Here is a 20,347-nt window from a genome sequence, read left to right as displayed (position 1 = left end):
CTCCGGAGGCTTTAAAAGTAAGTCCTGTGACACGCAACTCACCTTTGACTTGGCTTTGAAAGCCAAATCACATGTCTAAATTAGTCGCGCAACAGCAAGTTGCACATATTTTTGTGTCACGTGGTAGCCATACCTTGACATGAAAGCTGCATAACTGGGGATTTCTCCACATGTAGCCTAAATGTTCTTAACATTTAAAGTGGTTTTGCAGTTCTTGTCAGCAGATTTGTACCTATGACACTGGCTGACCTGTTACATGTGCACTTGGCAGCTGAAGACATCTGTGTTGGTCCCAGGTTCATATGTGTCTGCATTGCTGAGAAAAATGATGTTTTAATATATGCAAATGAGCCTCTAGGAGCAACGGGGGTGTTGCTGTTACACCTAGAGGCTCTGCTCTCTGTGTAACTGCTGCTCCCTCTGTACTTTAAATTAACAGGGCCAGGTGTGATCACGTTTTCACTGCTAGAACCTGTCAATCAATGTGCCGATGATGCAGCAGTTGCAGAGAGAGCAGAGCCTCTAGGTGTAACAGCCACACCCCCGTTTCTCCTAGAGGCTGATTTGCATATAATAAAACATCACTTTTCTCAGCAATGCGGGCACATATGAACATTGGACCAACACAGATGCCTTCAGCTGCCAAGCGCACATGTAACAGGTCAGCCAGTGTCATAGGGACAAATCTGCTGATAGATGCCGTTTAAAACTGATGGCCTATCCACTTATTATACTCAGTTATATAGCGCTGACATATTCGGCAGCGCTTTACAGACAATAGCCGCTACTGTCCCCAATGGGGCTCACAATCTAAGTGCCCTATCAGTATGTCTTTGGAGTGTGGAAGGAAACCTGAGCACCCGGGAAGCAAACATGGGGAGAACATACAAACTCCATGCAGATGTTGTCCTTGGTTGGAGCCCAGCGCTGCAAGGCAACAGTGCTAACCACTGAGCCACTGTGCTGCCCATCCACTTATGGGAAATCAGAAAACAGCGTAGCACAGTTTGGCTGTTTCAATAACCAAGGTCACCCCATACCACAGGTATTCTGATCTTAGATCTTAGAGATGGGAATAACCCTTTAACGACCAATACAGGTGAAACTCAAAAAAAATCGAATATCGTGCAAAGTTCATTTATTTCAGTAATACAACTTAAAAGGTGAAACTCACATATGAGAGACTCATTACATGCAACGCGAGATATTTCAAGCCTTTATTTTTTATAATTTGGATGATTATGGTTTACAGCTTATGAAAACCCCAAAGTCACAATCTCAGGTACCCTTTGCTCAGGGGGTATGGGTTAATTAGCTGACTAGAGGGTGACACTTTGAGCCTAGAATATTGAACTTTTTCACAAAATTCTAATTTTAAGCTGCAATAATGCAATTCCTTTCAATTTGCATTACTGAAATAAATGGACTTTTGCACGATATTCTAATTTTTCGAGTTTCACATGTAAATCCACCATTAAAGCACCCACAGGGGTTGTCGTCCAGACTGCAGTTATGCCGAGAGACCCCCATGTCTGAATCATAGTTCAAATAGAAACATTTCCCTTTCAAGATTTATTTTTTTAATATCATGTGCTCAATACAAAGTAATGAGGATATTTGTAGTCCATTCTCTCATACCTTGGAGAAGAAGTTGATGCTGTATGTGATGGTGTGCATAGTGACAGGGTGACCTCGAATAAAGAACCCCCCAAAATAAACTTGAGAAAGGTTATGTTGTTTGGCATAGAGACAAGCGAGCTGGCCAATGTCATTGCTGATCATATGTAATAGGCTTTTTGCCATGTCTTCTTTGGAGAATTCTACAGCGGAAAGAAGGAAACAATAAAATAATAGGAGGAACGGATTCTTGTTGCAGATGTCTGAGATACGGTCAGTACAGGCTATTGGCTGTAGCTGGAATCTGTATCATACAGTGGCTATGGTGGGCTGTCTATGCGGAGCAGTGCATAGAGCCGTGCCGCAATGCACCGCGTACAGCGGGGTCAGAAGTGCTGCTGTTCACACATAAAAAAAAGCCAAAAAAGTTCTTCATACTTACTATAACAAAACGATTCTCAGAGCTACCATCACTGGGATATACTGATGTTTCTCACCTTTATCTACAGTGGCAGACTTGCCAAAGCTGCTTGCAATCAGATTTCCTGTTAATCCCAGGATTTGGCAAGCCCCTCCATAGATATCTTTCACCAGCATGTCAACATTTGTGTGTTGTCCTTTGGCGGCCAGCTGCAGCAATTCATCAAACTTCTGTAGAAGAGAAAAGGGTCAAAGTTTTCACCCGTTCCATTTAAAGGGATTCTGTCACGTAATATGACGGACAGGTTTCTTTCCTGATGTACATACGAAAGAAATTCATCAGACATCCTCCGGAGGAGGGGGCAGCAAGTCTCATCTATGTCGCAGCAGTGACGCGGGCTGCAGGCTTTGGGGGGGGGTCAGTACTGACTGCCATCACAGGAGTCACAGACCGCTGAAATCAGAGGGTCTGTCAATACACTATGCTACCCTGAGAGAGGGCAGCATAAGGGTACTTTCACACTAGCGTTATTCTTTTCCGGCATAGAGTGCCGGTAAAAGAACTGATCAGGCATATCCCAATGCATTCTGAATGGATAGAAATCCGTTCAGTTTGCATCAGTATGCCTTCCGTTCAGTCACTGTCAGGCGTTTTGGACGGACATAATACCGCAGCATGCTGCAGTATTATGTCCGTCCAAAATGCCTGATCAGTTCCAGGATCCGGCATTAATACCCATTGACTTGCATTAGTGCCCAATCCGGCATTGCAAAACAATTGAAGGACGGATCTGTCCTTCCGGTCTGCGCATGCGCAGACTGGGAAAACTGTGAAAAAGACTGCAAAACGGATCCGTCCATCCGCATGACAAGCGGAGAGATGGATCCGTTCTTGCAATGCATTTGTAGACGGATCCGCACTGTCAGTTGTCACACTGATTGGAGTATCCGGCAGGCAGCTCCGACGACGGAACTGCCTGCCGGATCACACTAACGCTAGTGTAAAAGTACCCTAATAGAGGTGACAGGTTCCCTTTAAGATGTAAGTATTAGGCAACTTCATATTAGCACATGAGTCATAGACCGCTACATATGTCATTACATTAATATATGCTGTCATCAGTAAGGGCAAAAAGGATGTGAAAGGTTCCCTTTAAGATAGGATATAGGCTGCAGGGGACAATAATAAAAAAATAAAAAACACTGCGCCCACTGGGAAATCACTCCAAAATTAAATACCACGTCGTACACCGGTCACTGTTCAAACATGTCTTAGAATAAGAAGATGAAAAGAACAGCACTCGCCCTCTGAGTAAAATCTGTCTTTATTACTCAGGCAGGATAGATCAGATAAGGACACAACTGGGCGACGGTCACTTTGTAAACTGTCTGGAATTGCTGCATACAATGGACATCGCCCAGTTTTATCCTTACATAATTAATCCGGCTTGTGCAATAAAGACAGACTTTTAACCAGAGGGTGAGTGACGTACTCATTCATCCACTTATGTGATAAGTTCTGAGAAAAGTTGCTCCAGAATTGTTATTTCATGGGGAAATACAAGCATTTACTAAAAACATATAAGTTAGGAAGGTCCTTTTATGAGCGTTACATGGCAATCTTCATATTGAATGGGGATGAACAACCGTTAATACGATCATTCATCTCCCTACAGTTTGCATTCGCCCATATCACATCCTCTGTTTACACGAGGAAATGTGCTGCCGTCAAATTATGATTTTCAGTGCTGCATAAAGATTTAAGTAAGACAATTAAGGCCCTTTTATATGGTCTGATGTTTGGCTGCGGTCGAAGCAATGGTCTGGAACACCCATTCGTTTAGCAAATCTTTGTCCCTTATAAAAGGGCCTTATGTGTCTTAGTCAAATCACAATTTAAAAAACAGCTTATATTACTTAACGACTAAAAAGCAGCTGACCTTTGTCTTTGTAAGCAAAGCTCCGAGCCCCCAGAACGTACCACCTCCTATAGAGCTTCCTCCTATACGCTCAAACTTGTCTTCAGTCTCTACCTGCCAAAGAATGCAGAGTCTGCACATCAGGGATCTTTACTGCCCTGTCGGGCCGTAGATCAAGCATGTCTTGTCATGTATTAAGATGATTAATCACAAGGAGTATAACATAATCAAAGAAAACTGTTACAAACAGAAGTGGAAACAAACTCTAACATACGATCTTTAAAAAAACAATAATAAAAAAATAGGACATTCATGGCATATCTCAGCAATACAGCATCAATGTTTCTGGTAAGAAAATTCCTTCCAGCCTGTTTTGGGTCTCAATGACCAAGCAATCTGTTTCATTGTCGCCTTCTAACAGCTGAAACCTTTTATGTTCCTTGTCGATGTAGTAATATGAGGGCTTGTTTTTATCAAGTAGAAGTTGTAGTATTTGAAGGCATCATTTTGGGGTAGCTATAACTCACTGATTACATTTTATTAAAGGGGTTGTGCGGCAGTATATAGTGATGACCTATCCTCAGGAGAGGCCTTCAATACCTGGTTGGCGGGGGTCCGACACTCGGCACCTCGGCTGATCAGCTACATACGAGTGCTACTTCCTCTGCATTACACTACGCGTTGTCTCGGAAGCGAGTTTATTTACAAATACTCACTTGATAGGTCATCAATATAAAATGGCTGCACAACCCCTTTAACTCTTTCTTGGGGGGGACATCATTGAGTTTTTTCATTGTAAATTTTGATACTTTCACTTTGCAGCATAAATAACATGATTACTTTACTCTCTGGTTCAGTATGATTACAGCGATACCAAATATATATATTTTTTATGTTTTACTACTTTTACACAATAAAAAAAAAAGTTTTTGCATTGCCACAACCTAAGACCTGTAAGTTTTCTACCTTTCGCTCTACAGAGCTGTGTGAGGGCTTGATTTTTGCGGGTGGACTTGTAGTTTTCATTGGTATCATTTTGGGGTACATAGCACATTTTCATTGTTTTTTTTATTCCTTTTTTTGTGGCAAAGAAAAAATCTGCAATTCTGGCTTTTTTTTTTGTTAAATGCAGATTGTTACAGACACAGCGATGCCAAATATCTGGAAGGCATTTTATTTTTGCAACTTTTTTCATTGAAAGCACTTTTGATGGAAAAAGGTGAATTTTTTTACTTGAAGTTGTTTTTGTTTTTTTTCACTTTTATATTAGAATGTATTAGTCCCACAAGGAGGCTTTGACGGACAATCTTCTGATCATTTCTATAAATACAGTGTACTATATACTGTCAGTACGATACTTACAGGGACTATCAGGATGTGACTCTGTCACAGCATGATAGGCATACACTGAGGAAAAGCCCGAGGGCCTTCATTAGGTCTCTGGCTGCCATATTAAGATATTGGCACCTGGCTCATTTGCTGGGGTGCCAATGGCCGAGAGCCCCCTCTCTCTAAACCACTTAGATACCATGGTCAATAGAGACCAGGACATCTAAGGGTTTAAACGGCCTGGATCAGCACTTCTGCCGATCTGGCCATTAGGGCAGGACCTGGGTTTTACATGATAGCTAAACTCCTGCGCTCCACTGCACGGGACACCCATGCAGAGTTTAAACTAGAGTGCCATAAAAAGGTGGCAGCCTATCCTGAGGCTCCTTAGTGACCACTGTAACAAGGCGTAGTGGCAGACCAACCAATACCCTGCTCTGTACTGATGAGAAGCAAGGACCCCAAAACTGTCTCTGGTTTGGCTGGTATGGTCTAATGATCTCACTTGCATACATATTCCCCATAAGGCTGTGATGGCTAGCCTCCGGCACTCCAGCTGTGGTAAAACTACAACTCCCAAGATGTACGCTTGCTTGGCTGTTCTCAAAACTCCACAGAAATGAAAGGAGCATGCTGGAAGTCGTAGTTTCACCACAGCTGGAGTGCCGGAGGTTAGCGATCACTGCCATAGGGCTTTGCTTGAAAAATGATTCTCCATACACTGCTGTGTCTCTTCAATGAGAAACAATACCTTCTATGAGCATGGATGATGACAAAAATGAAAATATTTAAACTTACCTTAACTATAGAAACTCCAGAACCTATATTAACTAGTAAATAGGGGAATATATTGGGGTGAGTGTTTTGAAATCGAAACTCCGAATCTGCATGCTTCACATGAACAAATGCCTCATGAGGAATATTCTTTAGAACAAAATTACAGCCCTTTATAAGACAGGTCATTTCATCCTCCTTGTCAACCCTAGAGAGGAAAAAATACTATTATTGTGTAATAGATGTCAGGAATAGTGAAAGCTGTGGGGCACACTACCGACACGTGTCCTACAGAGCAGACATCTCAAGAAGAAGACACCTTCTATGACACACATATGTCTTAAACAGGTTTTACTGGAGTAAAATATTGAGGACCTAACCTCAGGACAGACTCCCAGAACCTGCACTGATAAGCTATTTGAAGCGGCCATAGCCCTCAGTTGAGCGCTGCTGCCTGTGACGTTGCGGTCATTAATCACATGGACTATGTGCAGCTCAGGCTCATTTAAGTAGATGGACATGGACTACAACACCAAGCAGAGCTGCTACACAATATAATGCACTGTGCGTAGTATTCTGTGAGGAGGCCGCTGTGCTCGTCCAGGGACTGTGACCCATTCAAATAGCTTAGTGACCAGGGTGCCAGGAGTCTGAACCCCACCGACCTGATATTGCTGACCCATCCTGAGGATAGGTCAGCCATACTGTACTTCTAGAAAACCCCTTTAATAGGGTATATGGACAGGGGTTGTTTGTTTTACCAGGATACATGCTGTCTCCAAGCTCAATTCTCCCATAAGAATCCTTACTTTAAGCCCAATTTCTTTTCGATTAGGTCCTTAAATTTGTAGGCTCCCCCGCCAGTGGCCTTGATAACCTTCGTCTCTGTATTCACTAGGTGATCTTTGATGAAGTCCAGACAAGTTTCTATATAGGCGTTTTCAAATTTAATGAAGTGCAGTCGGGCCGTGATCTCTTCTTGCTCAGATATTTCATATAATAATGCTTGGTCAGCATCCTAAAGAAGGAAAAAAAATATTAAAGACATAGAAAATCACCTTTAATGTTGTATTTGTGCATGGCTGCTGATATATAATCTTCCATGGTGGAGAAGATTTTTAACTCAGAGCCACAATATAATAGGGAATTACAAGAATACTAATTCACAAGCATTACTGAAGAGCTTACTTTAGGAGCAGGAGCATGCCGCCCAGAACATGTAAGGCTTCAAGGAATTTAATTATATTATTTCAAGTGGTTTTAAACCAGAGCTTCAAGGTAAGGGTTCATACACACAGCAAATCTATGTACATGGAGCAACAAGGGGTCCCTAGTCATTAAGGGACCATGTTCTTCACTAGTAGGCTAATTTCAGATGAGTGTTTCCACTGAGGAAAAACACCCTCCATGTGGGAGCATGGCTTCTTGTAATGGACACTGCTCGTTTTACAGGACCATACGGCATTAAAACTATTTATAATGCTGTATGTCTGCCCGACCTTGCATCTACTGAACTGCACTGCCATAATGCCATCAGTATAATTCAGTAGATGCAAGGTCAGGCAGAGACACACAGCATTATAAATCATTCCTGTGAAACAAGCAATGTCCATTACAGGAAATAATGCTCCCACGCGAAGCACGTTTTCCGCAGTGGACATGCCCTTCTGAAATTAGTCTTAAAGAGGTATTCCGGTTTTGCAACTTTCAGCATCAATTGACAGAAAACAAGACTTTATCACTTACTAAGGCTACTTTCACACTTGTGGCAGAGTGATCCGGCAAGCAGTTCCATCGCCGGAACTGCCTGCCGGATCAGGCAATCTGCATGCAAACGGACAGCATTTGTAGACGGATCCGGATGCGGATCTGTCTCACAAATGCATTGCAAGAACGGATCCGTCTGTCATACGGACAAACGGATCCATAAAAATAAAAAAAATTCACATTTTAAAAGGTCTGCGCATGTGCAGACCGGAAGGACGGATCGGGCATTGCAGTATTGGCACTATTACATTTCAATGTAAATTAATGCCGGATCCGGCATTCCTGCAAGTGTTCCGTTTTTTGGGCCGGAGAGAAAACTGTAGCATGCTGCGGTATTATCTCCGTCCTGAAAAGTCAAAAAGACTGAACTGAAGACATCCTGATGCATCCTGAACGGATTACTCTCCATTCAGAATGCATGGGGATATGCCTGATCAGTTATTTTCCGGTATTGAGCCCCTAGGACGGAACTCTATGCTGGAAAAGAAAACCGCAAGTGTGAAAGTACCCTAACAGTAACTGTTTATCTGTAACGGCCATTTTCCTGCATTCTATTGCAGTCACGTGACATTTTCAACTGCTTTGGTTCCCCATCCCAATGACCTAATTTCTACATCTGAAAAGTGGCACAGCTTGTAAGGCTTTGCCCTGTAGACACAATATCATTAGTGACCTTGCCTATGAGGGCAGTGTTCTGCTCATTCTCCTGGACTCTCCCCGGTTGATGTGTATGCTCTGCTCTTCATGCAGGACCAATCATATCAAATTAACAGCATTCCTTAGATCAGCGGAGCCCAACATTATTACCACAGGTGGAACCCCGGAAAAAACTAACAAAAATCTCTTTACAGTCTCACCTCAAAGAGAGGGGGAGATTTGATATGGAAAGAGACCAATTTTGTCACAAATGCTGGTCTGTGACAAAATATGTGACTTTTTAGCTTATTCTGACCTCCTCGCCACTTATCAAGAAAGTGAGCAGGGTGTAGACGGGAGGAGGCAGACTGGGCTGGACCTCCGCAGCCTGACTCATTTAATCATTTCTACCTCCAGGCTGGAGTAGACTTCAGTTCTGGCGCACAGACGGCCTGACATTGCGACCCATCTCACGCCAAGGTCAGATTAAGACTGGAGTACACAATGCCAGGGTCGGACTGGGGTTCCTTGGGCCTACCAGAGGAAATTATTTTTGGGGCTCAAACCCCATTCCATCATAATGTGATTGGCTCCAAAGGAAACTCCAAATGTTTGTTTTTCTCCTGGACCTTTGGGGGGCCCACTATGCCTTTAGAACCTAGGCCTAGCGGAGGACCCAGTGGCACTCTGGTGGGTCAGTCCTACACTTTCAGGGAATACCCACCTTTTAACGCCTGCCTCCACTATTAAAAAAATAAATACTTACCTGCTCCCCGCAACTCGGGTTGTGTGCACTGGTTCCCACGTGTCCATCTTACAGTCCATGGTTTGTTTACTTCCGGTGGGGCATGGTCACCAGCTCAGCTGCAGCCAATGATTGGCTTCAGTGGTCATGTGTCCACAATAAACACATCAGAGCTGAAACCAATGGTTAGCTGCAACAGAGCAAGTGACCTTACCCCACCAGAAGTAAAAGAGCCACAGACCAAAATTTTGACGCATAGGAGCCAGTGCCCAAAACTGGAGCAGCTAAGGGCGATTTTTCCATGGAGGAGACAGGTGCAAGCATCAGTTAGGGTCCTGCTACATGGGGACAACTGATATAATGTATTTTAATGGCGTCATAACAGCAGCGCGCCAGTCGCATGACAGCATGTCCCATAGCAACACCACTGAAATTCATTGCCCTGTAGCAGGACCCTTAAAGAGGACCTTTCACCGATTATGACAATGTGAACTAAGAATACAGACATATACAGCGGCGCCCGGGGATCTCACTGCACTTACTATTATCCCTGGGCGCCGCTCCATTCTCCCGCTATGCCCTCCGGTATCTCCGCTCACTAAGTTATAGTAGGCGGAGTCTGCCCTTGTTCTTCTGTAGCGCTGGCCAATCGCAGCGCAGAGCTCACAGCCTGGGAGGTTATTTTCTCCCAGGCTGTGAGCTCTGCAATGCGGCACATGTGAACATATCCCAATACTTTAGTGATTCGGTCTGTGGCTTCCATCTATAATACAAGCCATGACGGTGATGAGCCATCATGTGACGGATGCCAACAGCGTTCTGTGGATTCTATCAGAGTTACAATGGGGTCCGCCAGGGCTTCGTTTTTGCTTCTGTTGCACAAGAAAGAAAAGTTGCTATTTTCCCAATTAAGGCTCCATTCACATGGCCATATTTTTGATGCACATCTGATCCGCATTTTTTGCGGATCAGATGCGAACCCATTCTTTTCAATGGGGCTGCAGACAGCACACCCACAAAAAAGATAGAACATGTCCTATTCTTGCCAGGTTTGCAGACAAGAACAGGTATTGGTACAATGGGTCTGCAAAAAAATGGATGCAACACGGACATCATCCGTATATTTTGCAGATCCATGTTTTGCAGACTGCAAAATACATAAGGGCTCATGCACACAGTGCATGCCGTAGTTTCTGTCTGCATCCGATTTTCTGTGGATCTGATGCGGACCCATTCATTTAAATGGGGGACCTGCAAAAAAATAGAGCATATCTTATTCTTATTCCGTTTTGAGGACAAGGATAGAACATTTCTACAGAAGTTTAAAAATAAATGATGGCATGCACTCGGCCTGGATCTGTGTTTTGCGAATCCGCGATTTGCTGACTGCGAAACACATACGACCCTGTGCATGAGCCTTAAAGCTGATACAGTTTGGAATGGAGGCTTCAACATAAATGTGAACAGAGCCTAATTGAGTAGAGCAGTGGTCGGCAAACTGCGGCTCGCTAGCCACAAGCGGCTCTTTAGCCCCTTGAATGCGGCTCTTACAGGGGCCCCCCAGCGCCGGCCCGCAATACTAGAGCTGCTAAGTTTTCTAACTGTTAAGCGCAGCTGTGCATGGAGTTATGGAAAGGAGGGGGCCCCCTGCCAGCGGCCGCTCTGAGCCCCGCTCTGCCTGCCTCTTTAAGAGACTCGAGCGGTGGCTGTGAGTGAGCGTGCAGCCGCTGCCGCACAGGCAGGCACGTCTTCGCATCTGTCTGACGTTGCTACAGCTCCGCCCCCAGAGCAGAGAAGAAGGAGCGAGCCGCGGCAGCCAGCCACAGCCCAGACTCTGCCAGGGAAGGCCCGCGGCCCGCCGCTCACACAAAGAAGAATCTTCTGAGACTGTGACAGGAGGCAGCCAGGTAGGTAGGGTGATTAATTAAAACAACTTAGTTACTGTATCCCATTCCCACCATCTCACCCGTCCCAGTAGTGCCAGCCAGTGCACTAGCCCGCCCTGGTTCTGTTTTTTGGACTCGAGAAATATGCATTGGATTGGGGTGGGGGGGGGGGGGGAGGGGGGAAGTCATGAGAGAGATGTCTGTGCATGGGCTGGCACTGGCACTGCTGGAGAAATGCGCCAAGGGGCCGCCCTGGTTCTGTTTGAACTGGAGAAATGTGCATGGGGGGGCGAATGACTCAGCGTCATGAGAGAGATGTGACAGAACCAGGGCGGCCCCATGGCACATTTCTCCAGCAGTGCCAGCACATGCACAGACATCTTAGGTTCATGAGAGAGATGTCTGTGCATGGGCTGGCACTGGCACTGCTGGAGAAATGTGCCATGGGGCCGCGGCCGCCCTGGTTCTGTGTGGACTGGAGAAATGTGCATGGGGGGGAGCTTTATTGTTTTTCGCCCCAGGGCCCCATTTCACCTAGCAAAGCTGGAGAGGGCGTGTACATCTCATATCACCCATATTTCCTCCCACTATTAGGAACCTCTTCCTTCCAAACGTCGGAACGTGCTGCGTCACAACAGGAAGTGACGAGGGTAGTGAAAGTTCCCGGGTAGGGAAAAAATTTGGCTCTTAAAAGAAATTTCAATCGCGGTTTTGTTGATATTTGGCTCAGTTGACTAAAAAGTTTGCCCACCACTGGAGTAGAGCAACGTTCCCAACTAAGGCCTCTTTCACACTTGCGTTGTCCGGATCCGGCGTGTACTCCACTTGCCGGAATTACACGCCGGATCCGGAAAAAAGCAAGTGTACTGAAAGCATTTGAAGACGGATCCGTCTTCAAAATGCTTTCAGTGTTACTATGGCACCCAGGACGCTATTAAAGTCCTGGTTGCCATAGTAGTAGTGGGGAGCGGGGGAGCAGCATACTTACCATCCGTGCGGCTCCCGGGGCGCTCCAGAATGACGTCAGAGCGCCCCATGCGCATGGATGACGTGTCCATGCGATCACGTGATCCATGCGCTTGGGGCGCCCTGACGTCACTCTGGAGCGCCCCGGGAGCCGCACGGACGGTAAGTATACTGCTCCCCTGCTCCCCACTACACTTTACCATGGCTGCCAGGACTTTAGCGTCCCGGCAGCCATGGTAACCATTGAGAAAAAGCTAAACGTCGCATCCGGCAATGCGCCGAAACGACGTTTAGCTTAAGGCCGGGATCAATGCCTTTCAATGGGCATTCATTCCGGATCCGGCCTTGCGGCAAGTGTTCCGGATTTTTGGCCGGAGCAAAAAGCGCAGCATGCTGCGCTATTTGCTGCGGCCAAAAAACGTTCCGTTCCGGAACGGAAGACATCCTGATGCATCCTGAAGGACGGACTGTCCATTCAGAATGCATTAGGATAATCCTGATCAGTATTCTTCCGGCATAGAGCCCCGACGACGGAACTCTATGCCGGAAGACTATAACGCAGATGTGAAAGAGCCCTTAAACGAAGATAACCATAGCATGGTTGATTTCTATGCACATTTTTGTATATATTTTTTCCCTCCCTAATGAAGGCAACACATCACTGAAATACCATAACTGATTTTATAACGCCACAAAAACATAAAATACAGAAAAAAAAAAGAAAATAAAATGTATTATATTATAGAGATTGCAATTGCTCCATTCACTAAGGCTACATAAATATTTCAGTCCTGCTCCAAGATGCTTGGCGTGGGTGCAAACAAAGCCAAGAACAAATCTTGGACAGAATACAGATTACATAACGCTTTTCCGGGATGTATGCCAGGTTTATTGGAGGTGAGAATGGGAGTAGGGATTACCGTAAGAATAAATACTTTTTCAAGGGTGTCTCTATGGTAATAATGTTGAGACTCACTGTTCTAAGAACTGATGTTATAACATTATATCAGACCTCACAGAACTGCTGACCTGCAGAGAGGAGTCTGACCTACATGGTCTCCGCCACTGGGTTTGGTCGCTATTGCTCCATGCCCGGCTCTTCATGATCCTGGGGAGCAGATACCAACATCCTGTTGGAGGCATGTGTTCGTGGCAGCCACATCACAGCACGACAAATGGTCACGTGATGCAAGGGGAGCAGGTCACCGCTGCAGTCAGCTATTGTCTGCAGAGGTCACGTGCCCCTCCTCCCGTCAACAGGATGTTGATATCAGCACCAGAGAGATAAAGAGCCCGCCAAGGAGCAATAGGGACTGAACCCAGCGGCAGAGACCAGGTAATTATGTTCACCACCGTGGTCCGCCACTCTGTGAGTCTGGATATAATGTTGGATAGTCCTTTTAAAAGGGTTGCCCGGGTTCAGAGCTGAACCCAGACATACCTCAATTTTCACCCAGGCAGCCCCCCTGACTTGAGCATCGGAGCAGTTCATGCTCCGATGCTCTCCTTTGCCCTGCGCTAAATTGCGCAGGGCAAAGGCATTTTCTGGAGTTCCAGTGACGTACCGGGCTCTCCATAGGGCTGCCAGGAAGCCCGGTGACGTTGCCTTCATTTCTATGGGGCCACACGATGTGCTGCCCGGAAATGGTCCGCAATTCCGTATCCGGGCAGCACATCGTGTGGCTTCATAGAAATGAATGGTTCCGCAATTCCGTTCCGCAAAATGCAAAACGAAATTGCGGACGTGTGAATGGGGCCTAAACAGAAGAGCCCTTGCTCTGCGCGATCTAGCGCAGGGCAAGGGAGCGCATCGAAGCATGAGATGCTCCGATGCTAACATCAGGGGGGCTGCCTGGGTGAAATTATGGGTATGTCGGGGTTCAGCTCTGAACCCGGACAACATCTTTAATATGGCATGACTGGTGCAGTAGGAAGAATAAGGTCTTATTCACAGAGGAATACGGGAATGTGTCATCAGAAAATTGTTAAATTCAAGGTTTTATGTTAAAAGGGTTGTTTCTTGTACAATAGTCTACTCTTTTTTTTTTTTTAACCAGCACCTGGATCCGAAATGTCAATGCATGTAATTAAAAATGTAGCATTCAATAATATCTATCTGTACAGCACCACCTGTTTGTTCTTTTTCTAATTTCTCTGTCCACTTTAAGGCCGAATGCACACGGCCGTTGTTCACGGCCGTGAGCGGTCCGTGGAACCGCGGCCTGGATTCCTGCTGAGTGCAGGAGCGCATGGCGTCATGGGCTGCTATGACGCCGTGCACTCCCTGCTGCCGCCGCAGTACAGTAATACACTGGTACGGCCGTGTGCATTCGGCCTAAGACAGCAGCCAGGTTACCGTTCAGTGTAGTCCCGTCATGATAATGAGATGACTGCTGAAATGTGATCTCTACAAAACAGGAAGTCTCAACAATGAAGGCAATGGTGGGAACGCAAAACTAGTGGCCAGTGCAATAGCTGCAGGATTTTTTTTTTTTTTTTTTTTAGGAAGACATGGAAATGCAAAAAAAAAAAATCCTCAAAAACCCTAAAAAATATATGTTTAACCCCTTAAAGGGGTTTTCTCATCTAAGACAATGGGGGCATATCCTTATAGGTGCGGGTCCCTCAGCAGACGCCATTTATTTCTATGGGGCTGCCGAAAATATTGCCGTCTGCCCCATAGAAATGAATGGGAACATTGGCCGCGCATGCGCGGCACGCTCCCATTCACTCCCCCATATGGGAGAGGCAGGGATTAGCGCTTGGTGGTGTACGGACTCCGGAAATCCGGAGTCCTACAGCCACAGCGCTCCCCGCTCCCTTCTCGATATAGGTGCGGGTCCCAGAGGTGGGACCCGCACCTATCAGACAATGGGGGCATATCCTAGCAATATGCCCCTATTGTCTAAGATGGGAATACCCCTTTAAGGACCCTGGGATTTTCCATTTTTGCGTTTTCGTTTTTCACTCCCTGCCTTCCCATAGTCCTAACTTTTTTATTTTTCCATTCACATAGTCTTAGAAGGGCTTATCTTTTGCGGGACAAGTTGTACTTTCTAATGGCACCATTTACAGTTGCATACCATGTAGTAGGTAGCGGGAAATAAATTCCAAATGGGGTAGAATTGGGAAAAAATGCAATTCTGATAAAGGTTTTTATATTTTTGATTTACACTATACACTATGCGGTAAAATTGACCTGTTATCTTCATTCTCCAGGTCAGTACGGTTCCAACGATACCACACTTGTATAATTGTTCTTGCGTTTTAATACTGAAAAAAAAAAAAGTAACCTTTGAGAATAACCTTTTTCATAACCATATTCTGACCCCTATAACTTTTTTGTAGCTATGTGTACGGGGCTGTGCTCCTTTTTTGCGGGACGATCTGTTCTTTATAGTGATACCAATTTTAAGTGTGTGCGACTTTTTGATCACTTTTATTATCACAAATTATTGGGTAGTTGAAGTGAAAAAAATGGCAAATTGCCTGTTTTTTTATTTTTATTCCTGCTACGCCATTTGCCGTATGCCATTAATATTGTTACATTTTAATAGTATGGGCATTTTCACACACGGCGATGCCAATGATGTTTATTTTTTTATTGGTTAAGTAGGAAAGGGGGTGATTTGAACTTTTTTTTTATATTTGTAAAACCTTTTTTTTACTTTTTTTAAGTAATTCGATTGCCCACAGTATTTAGTGATGGCTAAATAGCCATCATTGAAGACTTCATTTGCACTACATCAATACAAGGCTGCCACCTAGTGGCCTGTATTGATATATACATCTAATTGACTCTGAAGCCTGCTTGAGGCTTCGGTCAATTAGAGCAAGGTAACAGGTTCCCCGATCTCAGCCGGGGAAAGCGCGCAACTTCTGGTTTCCGGTCTGCCCAGATGCTGTGGTCACATTTGACCACGGCATCTGAAGGGTAAGATGTATGCGATCAGCCTTATGGCTGATCATATACATGTGCTGCGGCTAAGGCGCCCGCTGCACATGCGAGCGGGCGCCATGTTTAGAGATCGAACCCATGACATACAGCTAAACACATCAATCACCAGGGCGGCACCCAGAGCCTGACAGTCATGCTGGAAACGGCGCTGATTTTCAGCTGGGTGGAGAAACAGGTTCCAGCAACTGGATTGCGGACTTTCTCAGCCGGGAGCGTCTTGATCCCAGCAAGTTGGCTCTTCACCCACAGGTCTTTCGGGACATCTGCGAGAGGTGGGGTCAGCCGGATGTGGATCTCATGGCCTCACAGTTCAACAACAAAGTCGAGGACTTAGTCACCTCTTCCACTCATTCCGCGGCTTCTCAGGAAGATCAGGTCCGAGGAACTGCCTGTCATTCTCGTTGCCCCAGATTGGACGCGCAGGGTGTGGCACGCATCCCTAGTCGCACTTCTCGCCGACAAACCTTGGTGTCTTCCTCTTCGGGAGGACTTGCTGTCGTAGGGGACAATCTTCCACCCGAATTTAGGGTTGCTGCATTTATCGGCATGGCTGTTTAAGCCGTCGTACTGAAGGCTCTGGGTTTTTCGGATGCAGTGGTCTAGACTATGATTCGTGTTAGGAAGCCGTCGTCTTCCAGAATCTACCAGCGGACTTGGAAGTCCTACTTTAGTTGGTGCGAGCGGAGACAGCCGTCTCCCGTTCGTTTTTTCTTTGCTGCAACTTTTAGTTTTCCTGCAGTTGGGCATGGACTTGGGGCTGGCTCTCAGCTCTCTCAAAGGGCAAGTGTCTGCTCTCTCCATTCTTTTTCAGTGAAATTTAGCTTTGCTTTCGGAGGTTCGGACTTGTCTGCAGGGGGTTGCGCATGCTGTGCCCCCCTTCTGTCCTCCATTGGATCTTAATCTAGTGCTGAACGCTCTCCAATCTTTGAGCCTTTGCAGCAGGTGTCGCTGCGCTTCCTGTCTTATAAGGTGGCTTATTTGGTTGCAATTACTTCTATCCGTAGAGTGTCAGAACTCGCGGCTCTGTCATGTCGGTCGCCCTTCCTGATCCTCCATCAGGATAAGTATGTCCTTCGCCCTGTGCAGTCCTTCTTGCCTAAGGTGGTGTCGACATTCCATCTAAATGAGATTATTCTTCTTTCATTTTGTCCAGACCCGTCTCATCCTCGAGAACAGTCGCTCCATACTCTGGATCTGGTGCATGCAGCTATATAGTGTAGTGGTTAAAGTTCTGGGCTATGATGCAGAACCTGTCAGTTGAAATCCCGTCACAAACTTTACTTTTAGGCGGATGGATTCCCTGTTCGTGATTCCAGAGGGGCCGAGACAAAGACTGGCAGCGTCAAAGACTTCCATTTCCAGATGGATTTGTTTGGCTATTGTGGAAGAATACTGCGCTAAGGACCGGGCCCCACCCTTCTGGGTGACTGATCGGGCAGTGGGAGCCTCTTGGGCGGTGCATCACGGGGCTTCAGCCCTTCAGGTGTGCAAGGCGGCAACCTGGTCGTCTTTGCATACTTTTTCTAAGTTTTACAGAGTGCACACCTTTGCATCTTCTGACGCTTCTTTGGGGCGTAGAGTTTTGCAAACAGCAATTCTCTGATTGGCAGGGGGGTTGTAGTTAAGCCCACCCTCAGGGACTGCTCTGGAACGTCCCATGGTCAATGCCTATGTCCCCCAATGAGACGGATGAGAAAACTACATTTTTGTACTTACCGTAAAATCTGTTTCTCTTCCGTTCATTGGGGGACACAGCTCCCACCCAGTTTTTTGCTTGGTCCCTGCAGGAAGGAATATAGCTGAAGAGGGAGGAGCTTACACTTTGTGTGCTTAGTATCCGCCTCCTAGCGGCAACAGCTATACCCATGCTCAATGCCTGTGTCCCCAATGAATGGAAGAGAAACAGATTTTACAGTAAGTACAAAAATCTACTTTTTCCAATGACACATTCTTTTTAATAAGCAGGCTTTGTGGTGTAGGAGAACCCACAAAGATACGTTTATTGGGTGGATTAATTGCAGAGTTTAGCATGCAGTACACAGTTACCTTTCCGGTGTGATCGAATGACTTGACTTTGGCTACCTTATGCTGCACGGTAGAATAATAGGCCAGCTTTGTTAGGGAGCCACCTGGGGAGGAAAAGCTGACATAAATGAAAATGAATCACAGCAGCAGCACCAGCGGTACGCTCCGCACACGGCAGACAATTATATATAACAAATAAAATCAGACTATAATAAAATGCACAACAGGAAAGAGCTGATGGGACACATAATTCCCAGGGTTTTCCGGGATATTTCTACTGATTACCTACGGCATCCTTAGGATACCGGCGCTCATGTGAATGCCACGGCCTTCTCTGTGCTTACCAAGTGCAGCGCCATATAGATAATCAGTTCTCACCTGTCCTGTGTTCTCCCCTGTCACTATACTATAATCAGTTCTCTCCTCTCCTGTGTTCTCCCCTGTCACTATACTATAATCAGTTCTCACCTGTCCTCTGTTCTCCCCTGTCACCATACTATAAATCAGTTCTCACCTGTCCTCTGTTCTCCCCTGTCACTATACTATAATCAGTTCTCACCTCTCCTGTGTTCTCCCCTGTCACTATACTATAATCAGTTCTCCCCTGTCACTATACTATAATCAGTTCTCACCTGTCCTGTGTTCTCCCCTGTCACCATACTATAATCAGTTCTCACCTGTCCTGTGTTCTCCCCTGTCACCATACTATAATCAGTTCTCACCTGTCCTGTGTTCTCCCCTGTCACTATACTATAATCAGTGATAATCAGTTCTAACCTGTCCTGTGTCCTCCCCTGTCACTATACTATAATCAGTTCTCTCCTCTCCTGTGTTCTCCCCTGTCACTATACTATAATCAGTTCTCACCTGTCCTGTGTTCTCCCCTGTCACTATACTATAATCAGTGATAATCAGTTCTAACCTGTCCTGTGTCCTCCCCTGTCACTATACTATAATCAGTTCTCTCCTCTCCTGTGTTCTCCCCTGTCACTATACTATAATCAGTTCTCACCTGTCCTGTGTTCTCCCCTGTCACTATACTATAATCAGTTCTCTCCTCTCCTGTGTTCTCCCCTGTCACTATACTATAATCAGTTCTCACCTGTCCTGTGTTCTCCCCTGTCACTATACTATAATCAGTGATAATCAGTTCTCACCTGTCCTGTGTTCTCCCCTGTCACCATACTATAATCAGTTCTCACCTGTCCTGTGTTCTCCCCTGTCACTATACTATAATCAGTGATAATCAGTTCTCACCTGTCCTGTGTTCTCCCCTGTCACTATACTATAATCAGTTCTCACCTGTCCTGTGTTCTCCCCTGTCACTATACTATAATCAGTGATAATCAGTTCTCACCTGTCCTGTGTTCTCCCCTGTCACTATACTATAATCAGTTCTCTCCTCTCCTGTGTTCTCCCCTGTCACTATACTATAATCAGTTCTCACCTGTCCTGTGTTCTCCCCTGTCACTATACTATAATCAGTTCTCACCTGTCCTGTGTTCTCCCCTGTCACTATACTATAATCAGTGATAATCAGTTCTCTCCTCTCCTGTGTTCTCCACCTATCCCTTAAACATGCTGCCCCAAAGCCCTTAGTTACAATGCCTGAAACTGTGCTGCACATGCTCAGTAATAAGTTAATCCTCTAAAGACCAGAGGAGGAGGTTTACTACTGGGCAAGGCAACATTAATGTTGTCTGGGAATACGTAACATTGCACAGGAGCTCGCAGCCTGCCTACTCTATGGGAAAAAAAAAAATCATACTTGCCTGCTACCCGCAGCTCCTGTCCTGCGTGCTGGCTCCTGTGTGTCTGTCTTCCAGTCCACAATTAATTCGTCCCTGGCATGGACAGGATCATCTGCTCCACTGCAGCCAATAACTGGCTTCAGAGGTGAAGTGGACATGTCACCGCTGAATCCAGTCACTGGCTACAGCAGAGCAGATGGTCATGCCGGAGAGGACGTAAACAAGCCGCAGCCTGAAAGATGGACACACGAGAGCCAGTGCGCAGGACTGAAGCTGTGGGTAGCAGGTAAGTACGAATCTTTCCATAGCGGTGGCAGGCTGCGGGCACCTGTTAAAACTTATTTATTCCCAGACAACCCTTTCATGGAAGCACTGATACAGCAGCTGCATTTCTTAAGTTTTTTTTTTTTATTCCCATTTAGACTTGTAACAGTATTCTCTGTATTTCCACGACATTCATATAGAGCTTTTCTAACCTTTTTTGAGGACAAATTCATAGATTTCTAACAATTATTAGGGTAAGTATAGCAGTGTGTTCCAGTTACTAAATGCAC

The 20,347-nt window shown here is 45.7% G+C and overlaps 1 protein-coding gene across 1 annotated transcript in view; it reads right to left on the bottom strand.

Moving 5' to 3' along the window:
• Window positions 1-20,347, bottom strand: part of PANK4 (pantothenate kinase 4 (inactive)) — a 65,907-nt gene that overhangs the window by 34,868 nt on the left and 10,692 nt on the right. Inside the window, exons 2-7 of the mRNA XM_044281841.1 lie at window positions 18,064-18,146; window positions 6,869-7,077; window positions 6,084-6,267; window positions 3,978-4,070; window positions 2,115-2,268; window positions 1,639-1,820 (exon numbers count right to left, since the gene is read on the bottom strand). Coding sequence (XP_044137776.1) covers window positions 1,639-1,820; window positions 2,115-2,268; window positions 3,978-4,070; window positions 6,084-6,267; window positions 6,869-7,077; window positions 18,064-18,146 — 905 coding nt within the window. The remainder of the gene's footprint in view (window positions 1-1,638; window positions 1,821-2,114; window positions 2,269-3,977; window positions 4,071-6,083; window positions 6,268-6,868; window positions 7,078-18,063; window positions 18,147-20,347) is intronic.

This window comes from Bufo gargarizans, chromosome 2 (genome assembly GCF_014858855.1).
Source record: "Bufo gargarizans isolate SCDJY-AF-19 chromosome 2, ASM1485885v1, whole genome shotgun sequence".
Classification (NCBI taxonomy): Eukaryota; Metazoa; Chordata; class Amphibia; order Anura; family Bufonidae; genus Bufo; species Bufo gargarizans.
This window is presented reverse-complemented; position numbering and strand designations above follow the sequence as displayed.